This window comes from Tachyglossus aculeatus, chromosome 4 (genome assembly GCF_015852505.1).
Source record: "Tachyglossus aculeatus isolate mTacAcu1 chromosome 4, mTacAcu1.pri, whole genome shotgun sequence".
Classification (NCBI taxonomy): Eukaryota; Metazoa; Chordata; class Mammalia; order Monotremata; family Tachyglossidae; genus Tachyglossus; species Tachyglossus aculeatus.
The window spans coordinates 57245102-57272100 of NC_052069.1; the positions used below are offsets into that span (position 1 = coordinate 57245102).

Here is a 26999-nt window from a genome sequence, read left to right on the forward strand (position 1 = left end):
TGGAAAGCAACATGCCCTAGTGGAAAGAGCACTGTGCTCTGCACACAGTAAGCGCTCAGTAAATACTGTTGAATGAATAAATGAACGAAGAGCAGAGGCCTGTGAGTCAATGGATCTGGATTCTAAGCCTGCCTACTTGCCTGCTGTGTGCCAGATGAGTGACCATCATCATTCATCAGTCATTCAGTCACTCCACTTCTCTGGGTGTCTGTAAAATGGGGATTTAATAACTATTCTCCCTCCTACTTAAATCAATCAATCAATTGCATTTATTGTTTACTGCCCATGAGGAGCTTACAGACTAGAGGGAGTGACAGACATTAATAGAAATAAATTGTGCATAGGTACATAAGTGCTGGGAGGAAGAGAGTGGGTTGGTAAAGAGAAGCAGTATGGCCTACTGCATAAAGCAGGGACTTGGCAGGCAGAAGGACCTGGGTTCTAATTGTGGCTCTGCCACTTGTCAGCTGTGTGAACTTGGGCAAGTCACTTTACTTCTCTGTGCCTCAGTTACCTCATCTATAAAAGGGGATTAAAACTGTGAGCCCCATATGGGACATGGACAGTGTCCAACCTAATTTACTTGTATCTACCCCAATGCTTAATACAGTACCTGGCATATGCGAAGTGCTTAACAAACACCATAAAAAAGGGTGAAAATCCACGTGCAAAGTGTTGCTTCTCCCCCAGGGAGTGGGAAAAGAGGAAATGAGGGCTTAGTCAGGGAAGGCCTCTTGGAGAAGATGTGATTTTAATAAGGTTTTGAAGGAGCAGGGAGTGGTCATCTGTTGGATATGAAGGGGTAGTTCCAGGCCAGAAGCAGGACATAGGCAGAACATTCGGCAGTGTGATAGATGAAAGTGAGTTACACTGAGCAGGTTGGCAATTAGACGAGTGGAGTGTGCAGGCTGGCTGTAGTAGGAAACCCGAGAGGTAAGGTAGGAGGAGGGAAGGTGATTGAGCGGTTCAAAGCTGATGGTAAGGAGTTTGTGTTTGATGTAGGCAACAACAAAAGGTTCCTGGGAAGTGAAGATACATGGACTGAATGGTTTTGTAGAAAAATGACCTGCGCAGAAGAGATGTGGACTGAAGTGGGGAGGGACAGAAGGCAGGGAGGTCAGCAAGGAGGCTGATGCGGTAATCAAGACAGAAAAGGATATGTGCTTAGATTAATGTCATAGAAGTTTGGACTGGGAGGAAAAGGAGTATTTTAATGATGTTTAGAAGACTGAACTGACAGAAATAAGTGACACATGAATATGTGTAAGCTCCGAGGGCACAGGGACAAAGTCTGACCTGATTAACTACAATAGTGCTTACTATGGAACTTAGTGAACTCTTAACAAATACCACAGTTACTTTTGTGGCTCCTTGGGGATTTACCATGTTAAATGTAGTGGCAAGTTGAGAGACATGAGCTAACATCAGTTTTTGTAAATTATCATTGTCTCCATGAAGCCCCAATCAAACTTTATCCTGCAGCAGTGATATTTATACCCTAGAAATGCAGCAGCAACAATGGGAAATCCAGTATTCTCCCCAAAGATGCTTTTTAAAAGTCCATAGAACATCTTTTAGGGAAGATGGGAGAAAAAATCTACTCACTAGCACTGTGTTTACACACACACACAGGAGTATATGCTAGTTAATAGAAATAATCATTCATTCAGTCACATTTATTGAGCACTTACTGTGTGCAGAGCACTGTATTAGCATTTGGAAGAGTACAATTTGACAATTAACAGACACATTCCCCACTGTGAGCTCACTGTCTGTTTGGAAACCCCCAAATAGGGACACACTGGAGTCATAGGGTCTACTGGGAAACCATGCATTCTTTGCCTGCCATTGAAGGGGTGAAGTTCTGCCCCGAAGGGGAGAGACAGGTCTGAGGTGGAGCTGCAAGATAGCCATAACAGTAGTTGAAAAATTGGCAAGGTTGTAAATGCTGGACTGGGTGGCTCTGTCAAGAAGAGTGAAGCACCTGTAATCTAGCCCTTATTTGTGTCAATCAATTCTTTCATTGTATTTAGCATGTTACATCTTTTCTTGTATATCTAGTCCTCTCCATTAAACTGGAAGCCTTAGAGATCAGGAAGATCACCTGAATCATCATCCTTCTACCTTTTCCCAGTGCTTAGTACTGTGCTTGGCACTATGAATCAGTAAGCAGTCAATAGGTGTAAATACTAATAAAAATACTGAAGCAGGAAAGAAAACCAGAGGGAATTTCTTACTGACTTCATAAGAATATGGAATGCCACATAAATAAAGTTATGGTAAAATCATTTACTATAGAACTGATATAAGTTATTTCTTTTTAGAAATATTTGAATCACAGTGCAACCACTTCCCTCATTTGATTTTTAAAGTAAAATAGCTAGTAATTTCCTCAGCTCTGCACACAGAAAGGCACAGAAAGCTCATCAAACAATAAAGGGAATTTGTGCATGGGTGGACACTGATCACATTTCCACACAATTAAACAATTACTCCTATTTCCTTGTGGTTCAGAATTATTTTTATACCACATAATGCTCTGCTAGTGCATCCTAAATCAGAATTTTATAAAGCTGTTTACATGCCAACTGTCAACACATACAGAGATCAGTCCTGATATACAAGATTTTCATCCAAAATTATGAATTAAAGCATTTTGTAGGACTTTGAGCCCACTGTTGGGTAGGGACTGTCACTGTGTGTTGCCAATTTGTACTTCCCAAGCGCTTAGTACAGTGCTCTGCACATAGTAAGCGCTCAATAAATACGATTGATGATGATGATGATTAAATATGTTCTTACACCTTCTCATTCATGACAAGTGAACTATTTGAAATGTTGTTTGAGTAGCTATTGAATATGAAGAATGGTAGTTTTTAATTAAAAATGAATGTGGTTGATATTTAGTTTTCAAGGATGATGGGCATTTCATAATATTTTTAAGCTCTACGCTTTGAATTAGGCTCCAACTAATAAACTAAGTGCAGTTTATTCACCACTTTATTATTTCAGAGTTTCACCGCTGACATTGTCAGTTTCCTTACCTTTTCACCGACACCACCAACTGAACCAACTGATCCTGGGGGGCCTTGTGGACCCTAAAACATATAAAGAGAAGTTAGCTCAGTCATTGTTCTTCTGATGTTTGAAAGGCATTTAAGAATCAATCAGTCATATTTATTGAGTACTTTCTATGTGCAGAGCACTGTACTGAGAGCACTTGGTAGCGTATAACAGAATCAGTAGATACATTCTCTAATTGTTTCTCTAAAACAATCAGAACTACAAGTGGTTAGATGAGAGTGGCAGTACAAGTATTTTAAATTTATCAAAAAGAAATTACCTTAGTTAAATCTTATTCAATTTCTGTGATGGTTATGGACAGTATGATTGCTTTAGAATGCATAAGAAAGTAGGGGAATTTAAAAGTCAGTAACAAGTATGCACTGAGCAACATCTTTCACAAGTCTAGGTGCCATAAAGATTTCTCAAAGGTCACCTAGTGAATTCAAAAGAAAAGGTTTGAACTTAAGACTATTGACATACAGTCCAGCTCTTGGATCAAGGATATATACTACTACTTGCATTATAGAAAATCATTAAAATACATAGATTATGTGTCTTACATCAGCTCCGTTGGGACCTTGAGGACCTCGTGGACCAGGAGGTCCTGGGGGACCCTGAAAGAAATGGATATGATAATTAGGAAAAAATACCACCTAACACAGAAAGACCAGATCCTAGACAGAGAGAAAAATACACTACTAGACATAATGGTTTCGTGCCAGAAATCATCATTAAGAACTGAGTGTGGAATCCCAAATTCTTGATGCCCAGGCCTTATTGCTAATGATGAATAATTATTGCCAATTAGAGACCTGGAGGGTTTTGTGGTTCTCTGAAGACAGGAGTCAAAGAAGGTCAAAGAACAATGCAGCACCAATTCCCTAGTCACTCGATTTCTAACGTGACTTAACCCTAAGGAACAAAAATAGATAGACATTTGTCTTGTTCTTCTCCACTTCATCAGCTTTTCTTTCCAGTTCCACAAGGAGAAAATGTGAGTTGTCCCAGAGGGACCCAGCTACGTCTTTGCCCTGCCAGCAAGCAGGTAGTCATCTCTGTACTTTCTTACAGGGTCACTGCTCCATATATTCCCAGAAATTATAAAATTGAAGGCCTGCAAACAAAAATATAGCTTACCATTGGACCAACATCACCGTTTTCACCTTTTTCACCAGGAGGCCCAGGCAGACCCTAACCAAAGAGATGAGAAAAACAGGTGTTAGTTCATTGAAATGAAAAGACACTGCATAATCTTTGTCATCTACCATATGGGCCCATAAGTAATACAAACCAACATAAATCAATGAAATATTATTTAAAAGAGTAAATAAAAAATTTTAAATTATCTTCAGAAAGTGGCAAAATATATTAGTAGAATATTCATTTGTGTCACTGCAAGACAAAAACCAGCTGTTCTGTGGCCCCAGTGTGCTTGAATCTATGGATCCTGTATTTTTCTTTTCGGCCACAGATGAGCCCATGGGAGAAATTTACACACATATGTTTATTTCTTGTCCACTCGATTGCGAAGGGTTATATGGATAAGTGTGAAGGGAGTGATCATTCTAGTCAATCACTTGATTTTAGCTGTCACTTGTAGATAAACACTCTAAAATGTTAACCCTTTCACTATTTTTAATAAGAAAGTATATAAACATGTAATCGACAATTTTTGAGCCCTTCGGCAGGCAGAGAATTGTACTAAGTGCTTGGAAAAATGAAAAACAGTTGAGTTAGTAAACACATTCTGTGCCCCCTTACTAGGAGTTTATATATAGTCTGTAGAAGCTTAAGGTCCAATAAAATCCGAATTTAAATGCCCAAATGCAATGTATTTCTCAACTACTACTGAGCCTGACAAAATCAACACTCAGGGTTTCCAATCAGCAGACCAGATAGCTTTAAGGATGATTTACATCATTTTCAAGATTTAGCCTTGCATTCAACTCTCAACTCTTTCACTAAGCCAGTCTTTGAAATGTTGATTATAGACTTCTCAATTGTCACTTCAGCTCTTGGGTTTCTTTTCATCACCCATCTGGAGTCCATGCTTCACTGTCCTGCCCAGGTCATTTTAAAAATATCATTCTGAGGTTGTCTTCCCACTCCTCTAATTCCTCCACTGGTGACCCATCCATCCCCACTAAATTACTAGCTCTTTAAGGGCTGGGACCATGTCTACCAACTCTATTCTACTCTGCCAAGTGCTTAGAAGAGTATTCTGCACACAGTAAGTACTCAATAATTAAACTCATTAATTGATCACAATATTAAGCAGAAACTCCTCACTATTGACTTTGACACCCAATCAGCTCTCTAATAATAATAATAATAATAATAATAATAATAATAATAATAAGCGCTCTCTCTCCTACATTACTTTGTCGATAATAGGAGTATTTGCTAAGCACTTACTATATGCCAGGAATGAAATGTGCTGCAGTAGATACAAGTTAATCAGTTTGAACACAATCCATGTCCCACATGGGGCTCACAGTTTTAACATGCACACTTTCCTCCTTCTAACACCAGTGCAATCTGTACCCCAATATTATTTGTCTCTCTGATGATCCTTTGCTCATGTCCTTCCTTGTGAATAATGATGATGGTGATGATGATGATAGCATTTATTAAGCACTTACTATTTGCCAAACACTGTTCTAAACACTGGGGTAGATTAAGGCTAATCATGTTGGACACAGTCTCTGTCCCACCTGGGGATCACAGTCATAATTTCTATTTCACAGATGAGAGAACTGAGGCACAGAAAAATGAAGTGACTTGTCCAAGGTCACATAGCAGACAAGTGAAGGAGTCAGATTTAGAACCCAGGTCCTTCTGACTCCCATGCCCCTGCTCTATCCACTAGGCCATATTGCTTCCCATGAAACTCTCCCCACTTCATATCCAACAGACAACCACTCTTCCCACCTTCAGAGTGCTACTAAAATCACATTTTGTCCAGGAAACCTTCCTTGAGTAACCTCTCATCTCCCCATCCTATTTTCCTTCCTGTGCCCTTTCTGCACTTGAGTCCATGCTCCCTAGGATTGTAGCTACATACCTGTATAGTGCCTATAATTTCTGTTAATTTTTGTTTCCCCAGTTAGATTGTAAGGTACTTGAGGACAGAAATGTGTCTAGTTTCTCTACTGTATTATCTCAAGTGCTCAATATGATTCTCTGATTGATTACAGCCTAGGTTCTTGACTGTTTAACATTTCTAATTGATTCTATCAGTTGACTAGAAAGATGAGATATAGTTTAACAGCTTGCCACTTGGGGCTGCTTCTTAAGACTCACTTTAGATAGTTCTTCCTATACTCTACTAGTTGGCTAATTGCACCATTCATTCATTCAATCATATTTATTGAGCGCTTACTGTGTGCAGAGCACTGTAATAAGCACTTGAGAAGTACAAGTTGGCAACATATAGAGACGGTCCCTACCCAACAACAGGCTCACAGTCTATAAGGAGGAGACAGACAACAAACAATGCTCATGAAACAGCTCTAACAGACTTTAAGACTTAAATAGCACCAAAAGGCAGGACATGTGACACTATTATACTTTGATTTTTGGATAAAAATACCTTAGATCTGACTTCTTAATATAACTAGAAACCAACATCGTGGATAATTTTTTAATACCAAATACTTGCAAAAAATCTAACTCGTTTATTCAACTGGTTATTCAATAGTGTTTATTAAATATCTTTCTACTGTGTGCAGGGTGTTATACTAAGCTCTTCAGAGAGCATAATACAAGTAAAAGACATTATCTCTGCCTTTGCACTTCAAGGTACTAAGTCACATAACTCACAGTTGTAAACAAACAAAACGATTAGCTTCCTTGGATTTCAAAGAATTGAAATAAATTAAATTATAAATATAATTTTAAGTGTATTACCAATTATGAAATGCTTATAATGACCACTGGCAAATTTCTGTTTTGACATCTCCTTTCACTCATTCTTTCAATTATATTAATTTATACTCTACTGTGGACACAACACTCTACTAGGCACTTGGGAAATTGACATAAAAGCCCCTGCCCTCAAGGGTCACACAGCCACCACAATATTTAGCCCTTTTTAACAGATTTGAAAAGAATTTTCAATCAGCCAACGGTATTTATTTAATACATTTATTTGTACAGAACATTGTACTATTTAGTAGAATATAATAATAATAATAATAATAATAATAATAATAATAATAACAATAATGGCATTTGTTAAGCGCTTACCATGTAAAAAGTGCTATTCTAAGCACTGGGGAGGATACAAGGTGATCAGGTTGTCCCACGTGGGGCTCACAGTCTTAATCCCCATTTTACAGATGAGAGAACTGAGGCACAGAGAAGTTAAGTGACTTGCCCCAAGTCACACAGCTGACAAGTGGTGGGGCCGGAATTAGAACCCATGACCGCTGACTCCCAAGCCCTGGCTCTTTCCACTGAGCCATGCTATACATTCCCTGGTTTATTTCTACGCCATTTCTTGTTCAATGAAGGTACCTGATCTAGATGAACAGAACATCCTCATGATTATAACTGAGGGAAATAGAAAACTTGCTTCTCTTGCGTTTATTATGTAACTTCATTAAATGATCTGAAAACTCTAGTGATCTGAAAATGCTCATGTGACGTTAAAGGTTCCTAATTTACACGAGAGCTCAATATATATAGATTTTCAGCCACAATTAATGGATATATCTGGGTTGGAATGCAGGAGTATGTTTGGCCCCCAAACATTCATCACAAAATCCATACGCAACTGATTCATTAAAGTATTTCAGCTATGAACCTTTTTGTGGATGAACAGTCTAAAATCCAGGTCCTGGGTCTAGCCACTCCAAGTTAACTTTGAATTATCCCTCATTAACATTATTTCTGCTGCACATTCTTTGGTGATTAAATTTTGGTTTAATATGATTACAAATAATTTTATGCTGGGAGGCCAATTCCAGAAGTAGGTGCAAATTAACTGGGAGCAAAAGTGAACTTTATGAATCACTTTTGCTGGTGGTCATGAACTACAGTTTGAGGGGGGAAAGATGGGGAGAACACTTTTTTGAATTTTTATAGGGTTTAATCCCTGAATCATCACTCTCTTTGAGCATCTTGCTTGAATAACGTTAAAATGGAGCACTGCCTTTAGTGTTGAAGATGATTATCTGGCAGAGACATCTTATTCAGGTATTCAAGTGTAGCTGAAAAGACTGGAACATGATCCAACCCTTTCTCATTAATTGCACATAGAGAGAGACCCTTGCTATACTAATGGTTTGCTTCATGAATGGTTTCTGTTTGTGTAAGCATCAGTTATATCTGTGTAAAAAGACCATGGTCATTTAGAAAGTACTAATAAACACAAAACATAGTGCACCTTCTTCAATTCTCAAAGTTGTATTGCAAACCTGAACTACTCAGACCTACACTATATGAACAAAATTTATATGATGGTGCAATCTCTGAGAATAGCAGACTCATTTTTTAAGGTAAGGGAGTTTTAATACACTTTAATTGGCATATTGCTCTTGTAATGGCTTATTTATCATTGCCTAATCAGACTGAAAGAGGTTAACATAAATCATGTTCTGATAAAGTTTTTATATTTGGTGTTCTTGCTATCATATTTAAAGCTAATAGGCCATTTGGCATTAAAGCAGAAACCTGTATGGAAAATACTATGCTTACAAAAAGGTAGCCATTCACTACGTGAAGGGTGCTTAATAATCATTTGTCTCATTACTGGACCATATTACAGTTCATAACGCAAATTTCAATTTAAAAATGTGTTATTTTGACAGCATATTTACACTGGCAAAATCAGTTATTCAGAAACACCCATACAGTCCATTCATCTGTCCTCCCACTTGCTCTCCCATCACTGTAGACAGGAACACCATTCTCTCTGCCTCAGGAGCCCATAACCTTGGGGTTATCAACTCATCTCTCTCATTAAACCCATATATTCAATATCACTAAATTTTGTCAATCAATTGATCAATCAATTGTATACGTTAAGCACCTTCTGTGTTCAGAGCAGTGTACTAAGTGCTTGGGGGAGAACAATAACAGAGTCAGTAGACAGGTTCTCTGCCCAAAAGCAGCTTACACTCTTGAGGATTCTACCATCACAATATCACTGAAATAGGCCCTTCATCTTTATCCAAACTATTACCACATTGATTCAAGTACATATTCTGCTTTGATTACTGCATCAACATCCTTGCAGTCCTTCCTGCCTCCTGTCTCTCCCTGCTCCAGGCTGTTTTTCACTCTGCTGCCCAGATCATTCTTCTACAAAACCATTTATTCAGTCCTTGTTTCCCCACTCCTCAAGAACCTCCAGTGGTTGCCCATCCACATCTGCATCAAACAAAAACTCCTTCTCACTAGCTTTAATCACCTTGCCCCCTCCAGCCTTACTTAGCTGATTTCTTACTAAAAGCCAGCACACTTACTACTCTTAATCTAGATCTCATCTATCTCAACGCTGACCCCTTGAACTCATTCTTCTTCGGGCCTGGAACTCTCTCCCCTTTCATATATGGAAGGTCATCACACTCTCCTGCCTCATTTCCCCTATTCCCTTGTCCTTCTGCAACATTTGCACCTGGATTTTTGCCCTTCATTCCTCTGGTGGACTCCCCCTCCAGTCCACTCAGCACTTAGTACATATCTGTAATTTATTTTTATGTTTTTCTCACCCTCTAGACTTTAAGCTCCTTGTGGACAAAGAACATGTCTAGCAACTGTCATATTGTACTCTCCCAGGTGCTTGGTACAATGTTTTGCACACAGTAAGCACTCAATAAATACGTCTGATTGATTTTTATGGACACTGCTAAAATAGTTAAAATGAAAAAAGAGTTGTCTAGCAATTTCCAGTATTCCAAAATCTGGGCTTTTGTCTCTCCAGTGTTCATGCTCTGGAATTCATTTAAGGAATTTGAGTTAACAACCCTTTCAGGCTTTAAGTAATCATTTGGTACATGGAAGTATTAATGTACTGCTTTCTCTACATTAATGATGTCATAAATCCCAGTCTGATGCATGGAAGAGTCACTGTACTTCCCATACTTGAGGTAGGTTCTAAATCCTAGTTAATTCACTTCAATGAAATTCTCATGAGAATGAACAGAATTGCAATACATTCAAGTGTGTTTAATGCAACATATTTATCATTTATCTACATTTTAAAAGAACATGGTGCAGTAGTTAGAGAAGCAGCATGACCTACTGGATAGAGCATGGGGCCAGGAGTCAGAAGGTCATGGGTTATAATCCCAGCTCTGCCTGCCTCTTGGCTGCCTAGGCAAGTCACTGCACTTCCCTGTGCCTCATTTACCTCATCTGTAAAATGGGGATCGAGACTGTGAGCCCCACGTGGGACAGGGAGTCAATCTAACCTGATGATCTTGTATCCGCCCCAGCACTTAGTACAGTGCCTGGCACATAGGAAGCACTTAACAAATACCTTAATTATTATTAGTTACAAGATGGCAAATGCTGAGAGATTGCAATTTCATTGTGGGCAGTCCTGTCTACCCATTTTATTTGTACTTTTCCTAGTACTTAGTGTTGTGCTCTACAATTAGTAGGTGCTCAATAAGTGTTATTTATTGGTTTATGAAACAGGCAGGATCTACGCAAGAGGCCATAAGCAAGGAGAGCAATAGGAACATTTCTTTGGTAGCTTTCAATGGAAGTTTCAGATTCATTTGAACAGGTCAAGAACTGTAATTAGATTTTCAGCTAGTACCCCAAGCTTCAGATGGATTGAGAGAGGATGTGCTTCAGGGGAAAGAACATAAACCTGAGAGTCAGAGATATGTGTTCTAGTCTCAGCTTTGCCACTTGCTTGCTAAGTGAATTGGATAAGTCAGTTAGCCTCTCTGTTCCTCAGTATCCTCACCTTTTAAATGAAAATAGTAAACCCACTTCTCCCTGCTATGAGAAGCAGCATAGCGTAGTGGAAAAAGTGGGTTCTAACCTGCTGTGTGATGCTGGGCAAGTCATTTAACTTTTCTGTGCCTCTGTTCCTTCATCTACAAAATGGGGATTCAGTATCTATTATTCCTCCTACTTCCTCTGCGAGCCCCATGTGGGACCTGGCTATCCTGTAGCTACCCCAGGGCTTCATACAGTGCTTGGTATAAAGTAAGTTATCAACAAATACCATTATCATCAATCGTCATCATCAATCGTATTTATTGAGCGCTTACGGTGTGCAGAGCACTGTACTAAGCGCTTGGGAAGTACAAGTTTGCAACATATAGAGACAGTCCCTACCCAATAGTGGGCTCGCAGTCTAAAAAGTGGGCTCACAGTCTAATGATTATTATCATCATTGTCAATATTTTTATTAACAATAATAGCAATAATTTTATGGGGACAAAAATGGAAAATCAAAAGTACATACAAATTCAAGGTTTTTGAAGTCAAAACCTATCAATCGTGGCATTGAAAGTACTCATTTTACAAGGTGTTAGAGGAGTTGGGAAGGACCTGCTTGTGATGGGACATGCAGGCATCAGAGACACTGGGAAGGAAAACAGGGAGGTCCTAGATTGTTCTAGAGAGTCTATTAACTAATTATACTGTATTTTCCCAAGTGCTTAGTACAGTTTGCTACACCCAGTTAGTGCTCAATAACTACTGTTGACTGACTGTTGGTTCCACATGCAGGACCCTATACTAGGCTGATCTCCAGGGTTTTAAGAGGTGATGGGATGATGATGAAGAAAGGAAAGGTTTGAGCTACATTAGGAGGTTATGAACTCTGGAGGATATATGAAGCTTGCACAAGAGAAAATACCTCACCGTGACCCAAAATAGCACAGGGTGCCAGCTAGCACTTAAACATGAAAAAGGTGGCAGAGTACTTTATAAACTAATGATTGTGGAAAAGCCAAGAAATGCAGAAAACCCAATAAGGCCATTGCAATGCAGGGAAATCCAGAGGAAATTAAAGTGGATGTTTGGACAAAACAGGAAGGATAAATTAGATGACCTATCTAATGGGCAAGTGGACAGATGTGTAAATGGAAGAAAATGAAATTCCCAATTCTACAGACCTTCCTACACTAATGCTAGGAGACTAAAAAGAAAGGGGTAAATTGTAATACTTTGGGGTCAGTCAGGACCTTAATTAATTAACATCTCTGAGATTTGGTAGGGGAAAGGAAATCTGTCAGTATAGTGCTGCCAAATTATGAACACTGTAGGAATGATAAAGTTGAGTGCTTGGGTGGGTTGGGGCACTTTATGAGAGTGCAAACATGAAGCAGCGTGGCTGAGAAGCAGCATTTCTCCGTGGAAAGAGCATGGGCTCTAGAGTCAGAGGTAATGGGTTCAAATCCCAGCTCTGCCAATTGTCAACTGTGTGACTTTGGGAAAGTCACTTAATTTCTCTGGGCCTCAGTTCCCTCATCTGTAAAATGGGGATTAAGACTCTGAGCCCCCCGCGGGACAACCTGATCACCTTGTAATCTCCCCAGCGCTTAGAACAGTGCTTTGCACATAGTAAGCACTTAATAAATGCCATAATTATTATTATTATAAAAAATTTTCAGGTGAAAAGTAAGCTACAATTCTTTTACATAGAAATTAGAAACTTAGAATACTATATCCATAACTTATAATATCCATAATTTATTCATTTATGTTAATGTCTGTCTCACCCTCTAGACTGTAAACTCATTTTGGGCAGGGAATGTGTCTACCAAGTGTGACTTGGTGACAAGAGCATGGGCTCGGGAGTCAGAGGATGTGGGTCCTAATCCCTCTTCTACCACGTGTCTACTGTGTGGCCTTGGGCAAGCCACATAACTTCTCTATGCCTCAGTTCCCTCTCCCGTAAAATGGGGATTAAGATTGTGAGCCCCACGTGGGACAACCTCATTACCTTGTATCCCCTCAGCGCTTAGAACAGTGCTTGTCACATAGTAAGTGCTTAAGGAATAGCATAATTATCATTATTATTATTATTATGAATGCCCTCAAGTGCTTAGTATAGTGCTTGGCACACAGTAAACACTCAATAAATGCAATTGATGAACTGATTGACTATAATCGAGCTGTTCTTCAGACCTTCCCACCATGTTAAAGAGAGGACTTATAAGTGTTTGAGGAGACTGAGCAAGTTGTAAACATAGGTAACATAGTACTAATGGGACACTAATTATTTTCCTGTAAATTTCTGAGAAGCTAACTGGGAGTAGACACATGGGGATAGGATAAATGATTGTTCTCTGGAACAACTAATTGTAGAACCCACAAGTAAAGATAATGTGCTGTATTTATTTCAGAATAATGACTGATTAGGAGCTGGTGGGAGGTACTAGCTACACTTCAGAGAAGCACAGTGTGAGAGTGACCACAATTATTTTACGTTCTTACTGAGGAGACAGGTTGACAAAAATCAAAATAACATGAAAATATATTTAAGGAAAAGGAACTATAAAAAATGTAGACTTTATATAGGAAAAGAATAATGAGTAACTAAACAGTGTAAAGAAACAATTTCAGCATCAATTCAGATTTTAACCGCAAATATGCATTTCTATTTCAAGTAACTTTTTAGAAATGGTGCCTGTGTCTTTGCTAGTGTGTCTCTATGTAAATTGAATGACATGCAGAAATTGGGAGTCACATGACTGGGTTCTAGTCCTACCTCTGCCTCAGGTTTTCAGTTATGAGGGCAAGCATCATGTTAAATAATTCCACTGCACTTTGCCAAGCACGCAGTACATGGTAATAATAATAATAATAATGTTGGTATTTGTTAAGTGCATACTATGTGCCAAGCACTGTTCTAAAGGCTGGGGCAGAGACATGCCCATGTCTCTCCCATCCTAAAAAAACCCTCTCTTGACCCCATCCCACCTTCTAGTTATCACCCCATATCCCTCCTACCATTCCTTTCCAAACTCCTTGAACGAGTGGTCTACACGCGCTGCCTAGAATTCCTCAACAACAACTCTCACCTCGACCCCTTCCAGTCTGGCTTCCATCCCCTACAATCCATGGAAACTGCCCTCTCAAAGGTCACCAATGACCTCCTGCTTGCCAAATCCAACGGCTCATACTCTGTCCTAATCCTCCTCGACCTCTCAGCTGCCTTCGACACTGTGGACCACCCCCTTCTCCTCAACACGCTATCTGACCTTGGCTTCACAGACTCCGTCCTCTCCTGGTTCTCCTCTTACCTCTCCGGTCGTTCATTCTCAGTCTCTTTTGCAGGCTCCTCCTCCCCCTCCCATCCTCTTACTGTGGGGGTTCCCCAAGGTTCAGTGCTTGGTCCCCTTCTGTTCACGATCTACACACACTCCCTTGGTGACCTCATTCACTCCCACAGCTTCAACTATCATCTCTACGCTGATGACACCCAGATCTACATCTCTGCCCCTGCTCTCTCCAGGCTCGCATCTCCTCCTGCCTTCAGGACATCTCCATCTGGATGTCTGCCCGCCACCTAAAGCTCAACATGTCCAAGACTGAACTCCTTGTCTTCCCTCCCAAACCTTGTCCTCTCCCTGACTTTCCCATCTCTGTTGACGGCACTACCATCCTTCCCGTCTCACAAGCCCGCAACCTTGGTGTCATCCTCGACTCCGCTCTCTCATTCACCCCTCACATCCAAGCCATCACCAAAACCTGCCGGTCTCAGCTCCGCAACATTGCCAAGATCCGCCCTTTCCCCTCCATCCATCCCACTACCCTGCTCATTCAAGCTCTCATCCTATCCCATCTGGATTACTGCATCAGCCTTCTCTCTGATCTCCCATCCTCGTGTCTCTCTCCACTTCAATCCATACTTCATGCTGCTGCCCGGATTATCTTTGTCCAGAAACGCTCTGGGCATATTACTCCCCTCCTCAAAAATCTCCAGTGGCTACCAATCTGCGCATCAGGCAGAAACTCCTCACCCTGGGCTTCAAGGCTGTCCATCACCTCACCCCCTCCTACCTCACCTCCCTTCTCTCCTTCTCCAGCCCAGCCTGCACCCTCCACTCCTCTGACGCTAATCTCCTCACCGCACCTCGTTCTCACCTGTCCCGCCATTGACCCCCGGCCCACGTCATCCCCTGGGCCTGGAATGCCCTCCCTCTGCCCATCCGCCAAGCTAGCTCTCTTCCTCCCTTCAAGGCCCTACTGAGAGCTCACCTCCTGCAGGAGGCCTTCCCAGACTGAGCCCCTTCATTCCTCTCCCCCTTGTCCCCCTCTCCATCCCCCCCATCTTACCTCCTTCCCTTCCTCACAGCACCTGTATATATGTATATATGTTTGTACATATTTATTACTCTATTTATTTATTTATTTATTTTACTTGTACATATCTATTCTATTTATTTTATTTTGTTAGTATGTTTGGTTTTGTTCTCTGTCTCCCTCTTTTAGACTGTGAGCCCACTGTTGGGTAGGGACTGTCTCTATATGTTGTACTTCCCAAGCACTTAGTACAGTGCTTTGCACATAGTAAGTGCTCAATAAATACGATTGATGATGAAGATGATGATACAAAGCAATCATGTTGCCCCACGTGGGGCTCACAGTCTTCATCCCCATTTTACAGATGAGGTAACCAAGGCCCAGAGAAGTTAAGTCACTTGTCCAAGGTCACACAGCTGACAAGTGACAGAGCTGGGATCAGAACCCACGACCTCTTACTCCCAAGCCTGTGCTCTTTCCACTAAGCCACGCTGCAATTTATGCCATTTATTGACTGCTACTTATGGAAAGAAGAACTGGTTTCCTAAACCCTTCCTCAAGAACTTAGTACAGCACCCTGCACACAGTAAATACTCAATATATGTCACTGAATGACTGATAATTGTCTCTTCTGCTTAACTTTTTCAAAGAGAAAGTCACCAGCAAGGGTGGTGGTACTGTGTGCTTTTGGCTACTGCTTCCTACTTCACCTCCAAACAAAATGGCATTGTTATTCCTGGCATTAGTGAGGAGAAGGTAAAGTCATCAGTTGTTAAAATGATGGCACAAAAAGGGCTTCACCCACAGACACACGTCAAAATAGGGACTTTGTTCGCTGGGAAGTACATCTTAAGCTCGTCTATGTGGGAGGGAAGACAGGGTGGCTTCTCACATGCGATTTAGAATAACCAGGTTTTCCTCCACAGGTTTCACTGTTTTTAATTACTTTACAACTCTTTGGGGGGGAAACTTCAACAAACTATTATTTGCAGTTATTTTGACTTCAGGTAGTTCATTTCTATTAGTTTCACGATTTTATTCGCTGTTACAACTTTTAATTTAGTTCTTATGCCAGCAGTCTCAATACAGCTAAACTGTTAGAAAATTCGGCCCCTTCTCTTTTTCTTTAAAAAACTGATCAAAACTCCATCTTAGAACTCTCCTCTTAGTAATGCATTCTCAATGTAACTTATCTTGTCTTCCTACAAGACTAAAATTTGGCCACAGATTTAGAACTATCTTCTAAAAAACTTTGTATATTTTAACCAGTGAATTTAAAATATTATATTTTTGAAAGTATTAATTTTACCAAGTGAAACTTACTCGCATACTCTCAACTTAGACCTTACCATTCAAACACAGGGTATACTGGTGTGCAATTGATGTTACTTTTTTTAGGCCTTTAATCCTTCAAGGTGGAGGGCATTCATGATAGCCACCTCATTAAAAATGAGTTCCCTTAGACTGCATAATCAATAATCTACCTATTAGAGAGGCATTAATATTCACTGGCATGACAGACAGCAGTGCCTTTCTTAATTGTTAAGGTTAATTGAACCTAAACTCCTCTTCTTCTATTTAAGACTTCAAACACAAATGTACCTACTTAGTGATTGCTATATAGAATCTTACATCCAAGTAAGTAATATACACTTCAATGTTTGCCTCAATTGTCATTTTCAGCTAGAAGCATTTTTTAACATTTCAATTAAAACTGGAAATTTTCAGTGTAAATATTGATACTAGATATAAGATTTAAATTATCCAGATTCATTTCCTCATGTGGTATTGCTCTGGTAGAGTCCAAATGTCATTAGAGGGTTGACTAAAATCAGTTTAATATCTAGGAATTGGTGGACCAAGTCTACCTGATGAAAGCAATTTCCTCTTCCCTTCCCTGCACTTCAGGGGTCTGTGGAGGGCTGGTCTTTGGTGCACAATGGATTAGGGGACGGGTCTATCCCCCATTCCCTCAACTTTCTTGACTCCATTCCATTCACCAAAGCTGAGTGGCCCCAAATACGATTTCCAGGCAGCAGAACACAGACAATGTAGAAAATGGAATTGAAAAAGTTTGAGCTGAATGGTCCAACCACAGTTTGGGGTGACTGCCATTCCTTGGTCCAGAGGATTAATGAAGATAGTTGACAGGAGAGGATCATCCCATAATGATCCTTGTAATTTCCCAAGTGCTTAGTGCAGATGATTAGAGAAGCAGCCTGGCTTAGTGGAAAGAGCACGGGCTTAGGAATCAGAGGTCATGCGTTTGAATCCCGCCTCTGCCACTTGTCAGCTGTGTGACTTTGCAAGTCACTTCACTTCACTGTGCCTCAGTTCCTTCATTTGTAAAATAGGGATTAAGACTGGGAGCCCCATATGGGACAACCTGATGACCTTGTATCTACCATAGTGCTTAGAACAGTGCTTGGCACAAAGTAAGTGCTTAACAAAACACATTATTATTATTATTATTATTATTATTATTATTATTGTTGTTGTTATCAATGGGAAGACCAGGTTCTCAGTTTTGGCAGAGCTAAGAGCAGCTCCCAATCTAATCATGAATGGCATGTTCATTCATTCAATTGCATATATTGAGCGCTTACTGTGTGCAGAGCACTGTTAAGCACTTGTAAAATACAATTCAGCAACAGAGACAGTCTTTACCCAACAATGGGCTCACAGTCTAGGAGGTAATAATAATTATAATAATTATGGTATTTGTTAAGTGCTTATTATATGCCAGGTACTGTTCCAAACGCTGGGGTGGATAAAAGCAAATCGGATAGGACCCAGTCCCTTGTCCCACTCGGGGCTCAGAGTCTCAATCCGGTTTTTGCAGATGAGGGAACTGAGGCACAGTTAAGTGAATTGCTCAAGGTCCCACAGCAGAAAATTGGTAGAGCCGGGATTAGAATCCATGAGCTTCTGGTTCCCAGACCAGTGGCCTATCCACTATGCCATGCTGCTTATGCATACCTATGGGACACCAGCACTTACCTCAGGGACTGGCATGCCTGGTGGACACTTAGGCAGGCAACATCTGGCTATTTGAGTGATTCACTCTAGTGTGAAAGCAGTCAAGCTAACATTGAGAAAAAAGCTCTTCTCACTGATTGGAAAGTTTTCCTGGAGTATTTTAACAGAAAGACCATGTTTTGGCACTTTGCCTTATCAGAAGATACTTGTCCAATCTTGAAAAAATGCTTCTTTGACTTTGTGGAAGCGTGGTCTGAACTAGAATTCAGAATCAGCTGCTCCACTACTACACTTTCAGGGTCCACCTGGTTCGGATAATAATAATAACAATGATGGCATTTATTAAGTGCTTACTATGTGCAAAGCACTGTTCTAAGCACTGGGGAGGTTACAAGGTGATCAGGTTGTCCCACGGGGGCTCACAGTCTTTATCCCCATTTTACAGATGAGGGAACCGAGGCACAGAGAAGTTAAGTCCAAAGTCACACAGCTGACAAGTGGCTAAGTGGGATTTGAACTCATGACCTCTGACTCCAAAGCCCGGGCTCTTTCCACTGAGCCACTGAGCCACTTGGTTTATGCCTATCATCACTGACCTGGGAGTGTCTATCAATCCCTTTCGGTCTTTCTTTCCCTGTAGTTTGTAAACTCCTTGTTGGAAGTTATCGCAGATATTAACTCCACTGTATGGGACCTACCCTGGCACATAGTACAGTCGTATGCACGCAATAAGTGCTCAATAAATACCACTGGTGGATTGATTGAGAATCTTTTTTAAATCCTGGATATTCGTGGTTCCCAAAAGTTATTGGGAAATTGGGGGATCCACTTATGCCCATTTTTGAATTACATTAACCTTCACTTATTTATCCATTTAATCATTCTGAAGCATCGTTCATTTCTTTTTCCACTAATTTTTGAATGTTCATAATCTTTCATTTTATTCTGTTCATTCATTCATTCATTCATTCAATCATATTTATTGAGTGCTTACTGTATGCAGAGCACTGTACTAAGCACTTGGGAAGTACAAGTTGGCATGAAAGCTCTTTGATTGTTGGAACTGTATCTCCTAAACAAGGGTAGACTCAATAGTATTTATTGAGTATTTTTTGAGTGCTTACTATATGCAGGAAACTGCACTAAGCACTTGGGAAATTACAATACAAGTTGGTAAATGTGATGCCTGACCAAAAGGAGTTTACAAGCTAAATGGGGACTTTCCCAAGTGCTTAGTACAGTGCTCTGTGTGGAATAGATGCTCAATAAAAATGACTAATAAGAAAGAGTGAAATGTAATGATTTAGCATTACAGTATTGAGTGAAATAATCTGGACTGGCTTCCAATACAGCCTTTATTTCTTTGCTTTGGTAGTGATGACATGTCCTAAGGGAAATAATAGATCTTTCAAGGTCATCTGGGCACTTTGGAGGATCAAGAGATTATTTCTTATTAATATTTCTTACGCTCTCTCTGGTTAAGTAAATTTTGCCCACAAAATTGGGGTATCCCATATTTGCCTCTGTGATCACATGCAAATCGAGGTACTGAAGAATCCTGCCAAACCAATATATTGCTTTACAACAGACTTGCTATTTTTTTCTTTAGTTTGATTGAAATAACCATTTATGTGCTAGTCTCTGTAAATGCATCAACAGTGGAATTTCATTTAGGGTGGTGAGATTTGATTATCCTTCACTTTTATAAGCAGGAAAGATCACGTTGCTGCTCTCTGAGGCCTGGCAGTTACCATGTGAACCATGTTACTGAGTAAAACAAGCTCTCAATTTCCCAGTGGTACTTCATTATAATTAGCTTATGATATAAATTCTGGTCCACAGGCCAGTGCATTCAAGGAAAAAATCATTTACATGTTCTATAATGGCGTGCCACCCATTTTTAATTTCAACCTAATTTATTTCTTATCTTTATTAAAATATTTCAATATTTAAATGGATAATGGTAAAGTTCACAGTCATTAATTTTATGTACACATCAAGAACAGTTTCAACGTGGAAGTATGTTTTTGATTTTGTGCCTTAAGAAACTTTAAAATATATTAAATGTATGCTTAGTATTTATCATAAACCCATATGGCAATATTGGAATAATAATCCATGATAATATCTGAATAGGCAGGATCTCCTAGTAGAGGAGAATGGATCTGGAATTCAAAGGACATGGGTTTTAGCCACATCTTTCTCTCTGGCCTTCCTTGTGAAATTATTTCAATCATCCATTCATTTGTATTTGTTGAGCGCTTGCAGTGTGCAGAGCACTGTACTAAGCACTTAGAAGAGCAAATGATATCACTGGCATGAAAGCGCTTTCAATAAATAAAACACTCTGCACAGTTAAAGTAATATTATAGCCACATTTTACTGATCTAGTGTGATTATTTAATCACTTAAAAGGGCTTTTCAAATCATTTCATGATTTCAAATGTGAAGATTAATTATAAACAAGTCTCCCTGCAGTATTGCTTTTAAGCATGCACTATGACACTTGACAGATCTGTTGAGTAGTCTGTGAAGCATCTAAAGCATATTTCACATGCAGGGATTTAATGAAAGAGTAAACTATTAGATCAAATTAAAATGGTCAGAAAATGAACTTTAATTCCTTGGCATTATTATATTTCAAGCATAACACTGATTCTTCCTATTTGATTATGCTTTGTTCACATCATGCAACCATTTGAAGCTATACTTTATTATTTTGGCCCCCCAAAGTACCTTCCTTTCTGTATCATTTCTCTGCCTGGAGCTAAGGAGATGTGAAATATAAGGGATAATTTGCAGTGAAAGCTTTTCCAGTCAATAGCTTCAGTGACTGGCATTTGTGTGAGCCACCGGTACAAGAAAAATCTTCATCAAATGAAGTCCTATGGCAAGCCTTCTGAACAGCAGACATTTACAAGGACTAGAATAGACTGAGTCCTCCCCGAAGTAAGAAAGGAAGTAACAAAGTCAATCTCCCTTTAATCATTCTGGAGACTTCCACATAAACGCACCCAGAAATCTTGACAAGGCTATCATGAGCAGGATGGAAAAGTAATGATACGGGTGGCTGTTCTGATTAACAAAGAACTGTTCTCCCAGTCAGTGAATTCCAGACCCATATGAGAAGCAATGTTGCCTTAGTGTTCAAAGAGTACAGGCCTGGAAGACAGAGGACCTGGGTTCTAATCTCACCTCTGCCACCTCCTTGTTGTGTGAACTAGGGTAAGTTTACTAAACAGTGTGGCTTAGTGGAAAGAGCAAGGGCTTGGGCATCAGAGGACGTGGGTTCTAATCCCAGCTCTGCCACTTGTCTGCTTTGTGATCTTGGTCAAGCTACTTAACTTCTCTGTGCCTCAGTTCCCTGAGGAAGCATCATGGCTCAGTGGAAAGAGCCCGGGCTTTGGAGTCAGAGACCGTGGGTTCAAATCCCGGCTCCTCCACTTGTCAGCTGTGTGACTTTGGGCAAGTCACTTCAGTTCTCTGGGCCTCAGTTCCCTCATCTGTAAAATGGGGATGAAGACTGTGAGCCCCTCGTGGGACAACCTGATTAGCTTGTATCTACCTCAGTGCTTAGAACAGTGCTTTGCACATAGTAAGCGCTTAACAAATACCAACATTATTATTATTATTATTATTACCTCATCTGTAAAATGAGTATTAAGACCGTGAGCCCTGTGTGTATCTACCCCAGAGCTTAAAGCAGTGCTTGGCACATAGAAAGCACTTAACACATACCATCATCATCATCATTATTATTATTATTATTAATAACCTCTCTATGTCTCCATTCCCTGATCTGCTAAATGGAAATTCAATACCTGTTCTCCCTACTACTTAGACTGTCAGCCCCATGTGGGACAGGAACTGGGTCCAACCTGATTACCTTGCAGCTATCCAAGAACCTTACTTCAATGCTTGACACATAGTATAAATGCTTACCGCATACCACAGTCACTGTTATCGCTATTATTCTGGTACCCGAATTGGGTGATTACTGAGCTTTGAAACAATGGGAATAACACTAAGGAAAGGAAATACGTTACCTGGAGGCCAATGGGGCCTGGAGGACCAGGAAATCCTCTTGCGCCTTCATCACCTTTCTGGCCAAACATACCCTGCTGACCTCTTGGACCAGGTTCGCCATCACCTCCCTAAGGAACAGCAGTCGATGGTTAGAAACCACAGGCTCTCCTCATCCAACCAATGCTACCACAGGGAAGAATCCCTATGTACTTGATCAAGTTTGTCTCAAAGGAACTACAGATAAAGTGAGATCAGACTACACTCCGTTTTGATTCTACTGTTTATTCTGCTCTCTTTTATTTTGAGATGCTTCATCTATGAACTGGCTAAATAAGATAAACAGATCCAGAAGCAAAACCGAGATCTTTCATCAAAGCTAGAAGAAAAAAAGCTTTTTCGGATACATCAGGTATCAAGTTAGTTTCCTGCTGGCTATTACATATTTCCAGATGAAATATTGTTTGAACTCACAAGATGACCATGACACTTAGAATGAACTTGGGAATAGAGACTGACATTGCAATTCTGTTCAGCGTTGAGCATAAAACAAAACAGCATCATGTCATAGTGACACAGACTGCAAACTCAATCTGAAAATTGTGAAAAGTTAGATTTCCTGGATGAACAGGAGTACTTACTGCTATCCCTGGGGCACCAACAGGCCCTTGAAGACCTGGAGGTCCAGGAGGCCCCTGTGGAGAAATAAAATCAATTATTTGATCTGGAGATTCAAAGAGTAGTAGATACAGAGATGAACATATTTGCATTATTGAGGTGTATTAAGCATTCCCACTTCTCTAGACAAAAACAGAAGTGTTATTCAGTCTTTTACATTTAGGGCAGTCATCCATGATTTGTTTAGCTCCCAGAGATTCAAACTTGTTTATATGCAATCAATTTGAAATTGACATTTATTGAAGGCCCTCCTGTTGATAATGTTTCTGGTTATTTATAAATGGATTTCTATGCTAACATAAATCAAGGTGAAAGCTGGTTGTTTTTTTTTTTTTGCACCATCAGTCTTTGTAATGAAATTTACACAGAAGAAAGAAAACATTGGAAGTCATCCTCATGCTGTCTACTCAGTGAGTATTGGCTACTACAAGATGGTTTCTGTCAACGGGTATTGTTGAGTGACTGATTTGGTTGATTTGGTGACAATCGATAATTTTTCAAGTGCATTCTGTGCCTTCAAGTGATGTTCCTGATTGTGAATGAAAAACATCTGTTAGTAAATTAAGATGCTGGTATGTGGTTGGCAGACAGGCGTAGCTTATTGAGAGCCTTACAAGTTGATGGATGCATACAATTTGCGAATATTTGGAGAACTTTAAAAGACCATAAACCTATTAGTTCAGGATTATCTTTAGACAGTTCAGGACATGGATATCACATAATACATCATAAAAAAACCCATAATACCATTTTGGTAGCTGTGCCACTTTCAGGGAATCGAGTAAGGCAGTGGCAACAGTAGGACAGAGCAAGCCTCGGCCTCAAAAGAGACACTCCTACTACTCAGCCACTATAGTAGTATTAGTAGAAATAGTATTTAGTGACTATGCACTTGGTGCACTGTACTGAGCTACTATTCCCTCTTTCCATGCTTCTGACCTAAATTTCCAAGGTCAAGTTCCACTTAGACCTCCACAGAGCAGCTCATGATAATGACAAAAATAATAAGTCAAAGTCAAGTACTGGGATTGTGTGGTATTGAAGGAAGAAGCACAATGGACACAGTTTTTCCTACTGCTGCTGCTACCACTCAGAAGGGCTCTGTTTGTGTGTCTTATTTTCCCTTGGATATTTCACACTATTTTTTTCTCTATTCACTTTCTTTCCCTCTTTTGTTTTCTTTCCCCATCTCCCCTATTCCAAGTCATCTACCCTTCTTTTCCTCCCTGTCTCTCCCACTGTCTCTCTTCCCTCCCTCTCTTCTTCTCCCTTTTTCTCTTGGTATTTCCCCTCTGAATATTCTTCCTCTCCACTTTTCTTCCTTTTTCTGTGTCTGTCTTTTTCTGAATGTCTAGCTCTCTTTATGTTTTCCTTTCTTACCTTTTTGTCTCTTTCTCATCTCATATTAATGATCCAGCCCCCACTGAATCTCTGCTCTGTGTCTTATCTTTTTATTTCAAAAAATCTCGTCACCCAATTTTGTCTGCATCTCCTCCTTCATCTTTGGACCAGAGAATGATTATCCCAGCTTATCATTATTCTGGTTGGTCTCCAAGGCAAACTAGCTCTTCAAGTAGCTGGGAATTAATGCATAAGAGTAACAAAGACTTAAGCAGATGATATGTTATGCATTTCTTATATCTTCTGCTTTTTTTCCCCCTACACACCCCATCTCCATAAATCTATCCTACTCTCAAACTGAAATTTCAAATCTTCACCAATTTTCTTGTCAGCATGCATCATTTAGTCTTCATACTAAAACTACCTTCCTTTGATGCACAAATTTATACTCAACACCAACGTCTGCTGAACTCAACTCCCTCCCTCCCACATCCCTTCACCAATCTCGTTACATGAACCCAGAGCCCTGGATTTCCTGTCCAGGATGTTTTTCTTCTTTCCTGGGCACAAACCGTGGAACATGGCTGGTAAAAAGCCAGATATTAGACTGACCTGGTCCATCTCTAATTCTTCCTTGACTGCTCTAACTCTGGCCTCTTCCCTGCCTACCACCAATATTTCTTCAACCTTATTGACTCCCATACCCATTGACTTCACCATTTTCAGATTTTTAACTACCTTTTCAAACCCTCCATCTTCCTCTGTGATCTTGGGCAAGACACTTCACTTCTCTGATCCTCAGTTCCTTCCTCTGAAAAATGGGGATTCAATACCTCATCAATCGTATTTATTGAGCGCTTAATATGTGCAGAGCACTGTACTAAGCGCTTGGGAGAATACTAAGGGAGAATACCTGTTCTCCCTCCTCTTTACAATGTGAGCCACATGCGGGACCTGGTGATCTTGTATATACCTCAATTCTTAGCAGAGTGCTTAGCAAATAGGAAGCATGTAACAAATACCACTTTCCCAGCAGTATCTCAAGAGGAGATCTCCTACCTCCTCTCAAAATCCATCCCTTCCACCAGTGCCTCATCCCTTATCAAAATATTTGTCTCCTCCAACTCTCTCCTTGACTCCCTCCACTCTAGCTTCTGTCTCTTTCACTCCATGGAAACAACTATTTCTATCCAGATGATTCCAGGGTCCACACCTCCAGCCCTAATTTTTGTCCTTTTCGACATTATCATATTTCCTTCGACCTTCAGGACATCTCTATTTAGATCTCCCACAAATCCTCTTACACCTTAACATTTCTAGAACAGAACTTATCATCTTCCTTCCCAAACCCTGTCCTCCCACCGACTTTACCATCACTCTAGACAGCACCGATCACCACATTCTCCATATCTTTCAAGTTCATATCCATGGAATTATCCCTGCTTCTTCTCTCTCATTCAACGTACATATCAAATCCCATGTGTCACCATATCCTGTTGGTTCCTCAACAATGCCCTTTCCTCTCCATCCAAACTGCCCTGTGTTAATCCAAGCATTCATCCTATCCTTCCTTGATGAGTGCAACAGCTCCCTGGCTGACCTCCACTCCTTCTGTATCTCCCCACCCCGCTCGCACTTCATTCTGCTGCTTGGCTCATTTTCAAACAAACCATTTAACCGTGTTTGCCCACTCCTCAAGAGCCTCCAGGGTTTGCCCAGCCACCTCTGATTCAAACTGAGGCACTTTATCATTGACTTGAAAGCACTCAATAAGTTTGTCCCCTCACTGTTTCCCTACTAAGCAGCGTGGAGTGTAGAGAAGCAGCATGGCTCAGTGGAAAGAGCATGGCCTTGGGAGCCCGTTGCTGGGTAGGGACCGTCTCGATATGTTGCCAACTTGTACTTCCCAAGCACTTAGTACAGTGCTCTGCACACAGTAAGCGCTCAATAAATACAATTGAATGAATGGGTTCAAATCCCCGCTCTGCCAATTGTCAGTTGTGTGACTTTGGGCAAGTCACTTAACTTCTCTGTGCCTCAGTTAACTCATCTGTAAAATGGGGTTGAAGACTGTGAGCCCCGCATGGAACAACCTGATCACCTTATATCCTCCCCAGGACTCAGAACACAAATGCCATCATTACTATTATTATTATTACTAAAAACCAACACATGCAATTCACTGCTTCAATTCCTATCTACCACTGCACTCACCTCTCTCTTGCCACTGATCCCTTGCCCATGAACTGCCTTTGGCCTCAAACTCCCTCTCCTTTCAAAGCTGACACACTATCATTTCCCCACCACCAAAACCTTAGAAATCACATCTCTTCCATGAGTCTTTTCTTGACTAAGGTCTCATTTCTGTAACTCCCTCTACCTTCTGCATTGTCCCTGCACTTGAATTATATCCTTTTTCCTCCCTAATCCCAGCCCCACATCACTTTCGTATGTAGTAATAATTTATCTTAATGCCTGTCTTCCCATCCAGATTTTAAGCTCACTGCGGGCATGGAACATGTTTACCAACTCTAATATGTTATACTTTCCCAAGTACTTAATACAGTGCTCTGAACACAATAATTGTTCAATAAATATGATTAATTGTTTGATTGATTAATAATTACTATGACTAACTATATTTGTTTGTATTTTTATGTGTGCCTGTGAGTGGGGGGGTTTCGTGTGAT

The 26999-nt window shown here is 40.3% G+C and overlaps 1 protein-coding gene across 1 annotated transcript in view; it reads right to left on the reverse strand.

Annotated features, from left to right (window-relative positions):
* Positions 1-26999, reverse strand: part of COL11A1 (collagen type XI alpha 1 chain) — a 287116-nt gene that overhangs the window by 63998 nt on the left and 196119 nt on the right. Inside the window, exons 45-49 of the mRNA XM_038745119.1 lie at positions 22932-22985; positions 22314-22421; positions 4204-4257; positions 3627-3680; positions 3045-3098 (exon numbers count right to left, since the gene is read on the reverse strand). Of these exons, the coding sequence (XP_038601047.1) occupies positions 3045-3098; positions 3627-3680; positions 4204-4257; positions 22314-22421; positions 22932-22985 (324 nt within the window). The remainder of the gene's footprint in view (positions 1-3044; positions 3099-3626; positions 3681-4203; positions 4258-22313; positions 22422-22931; positions 22986-26999) is intronic.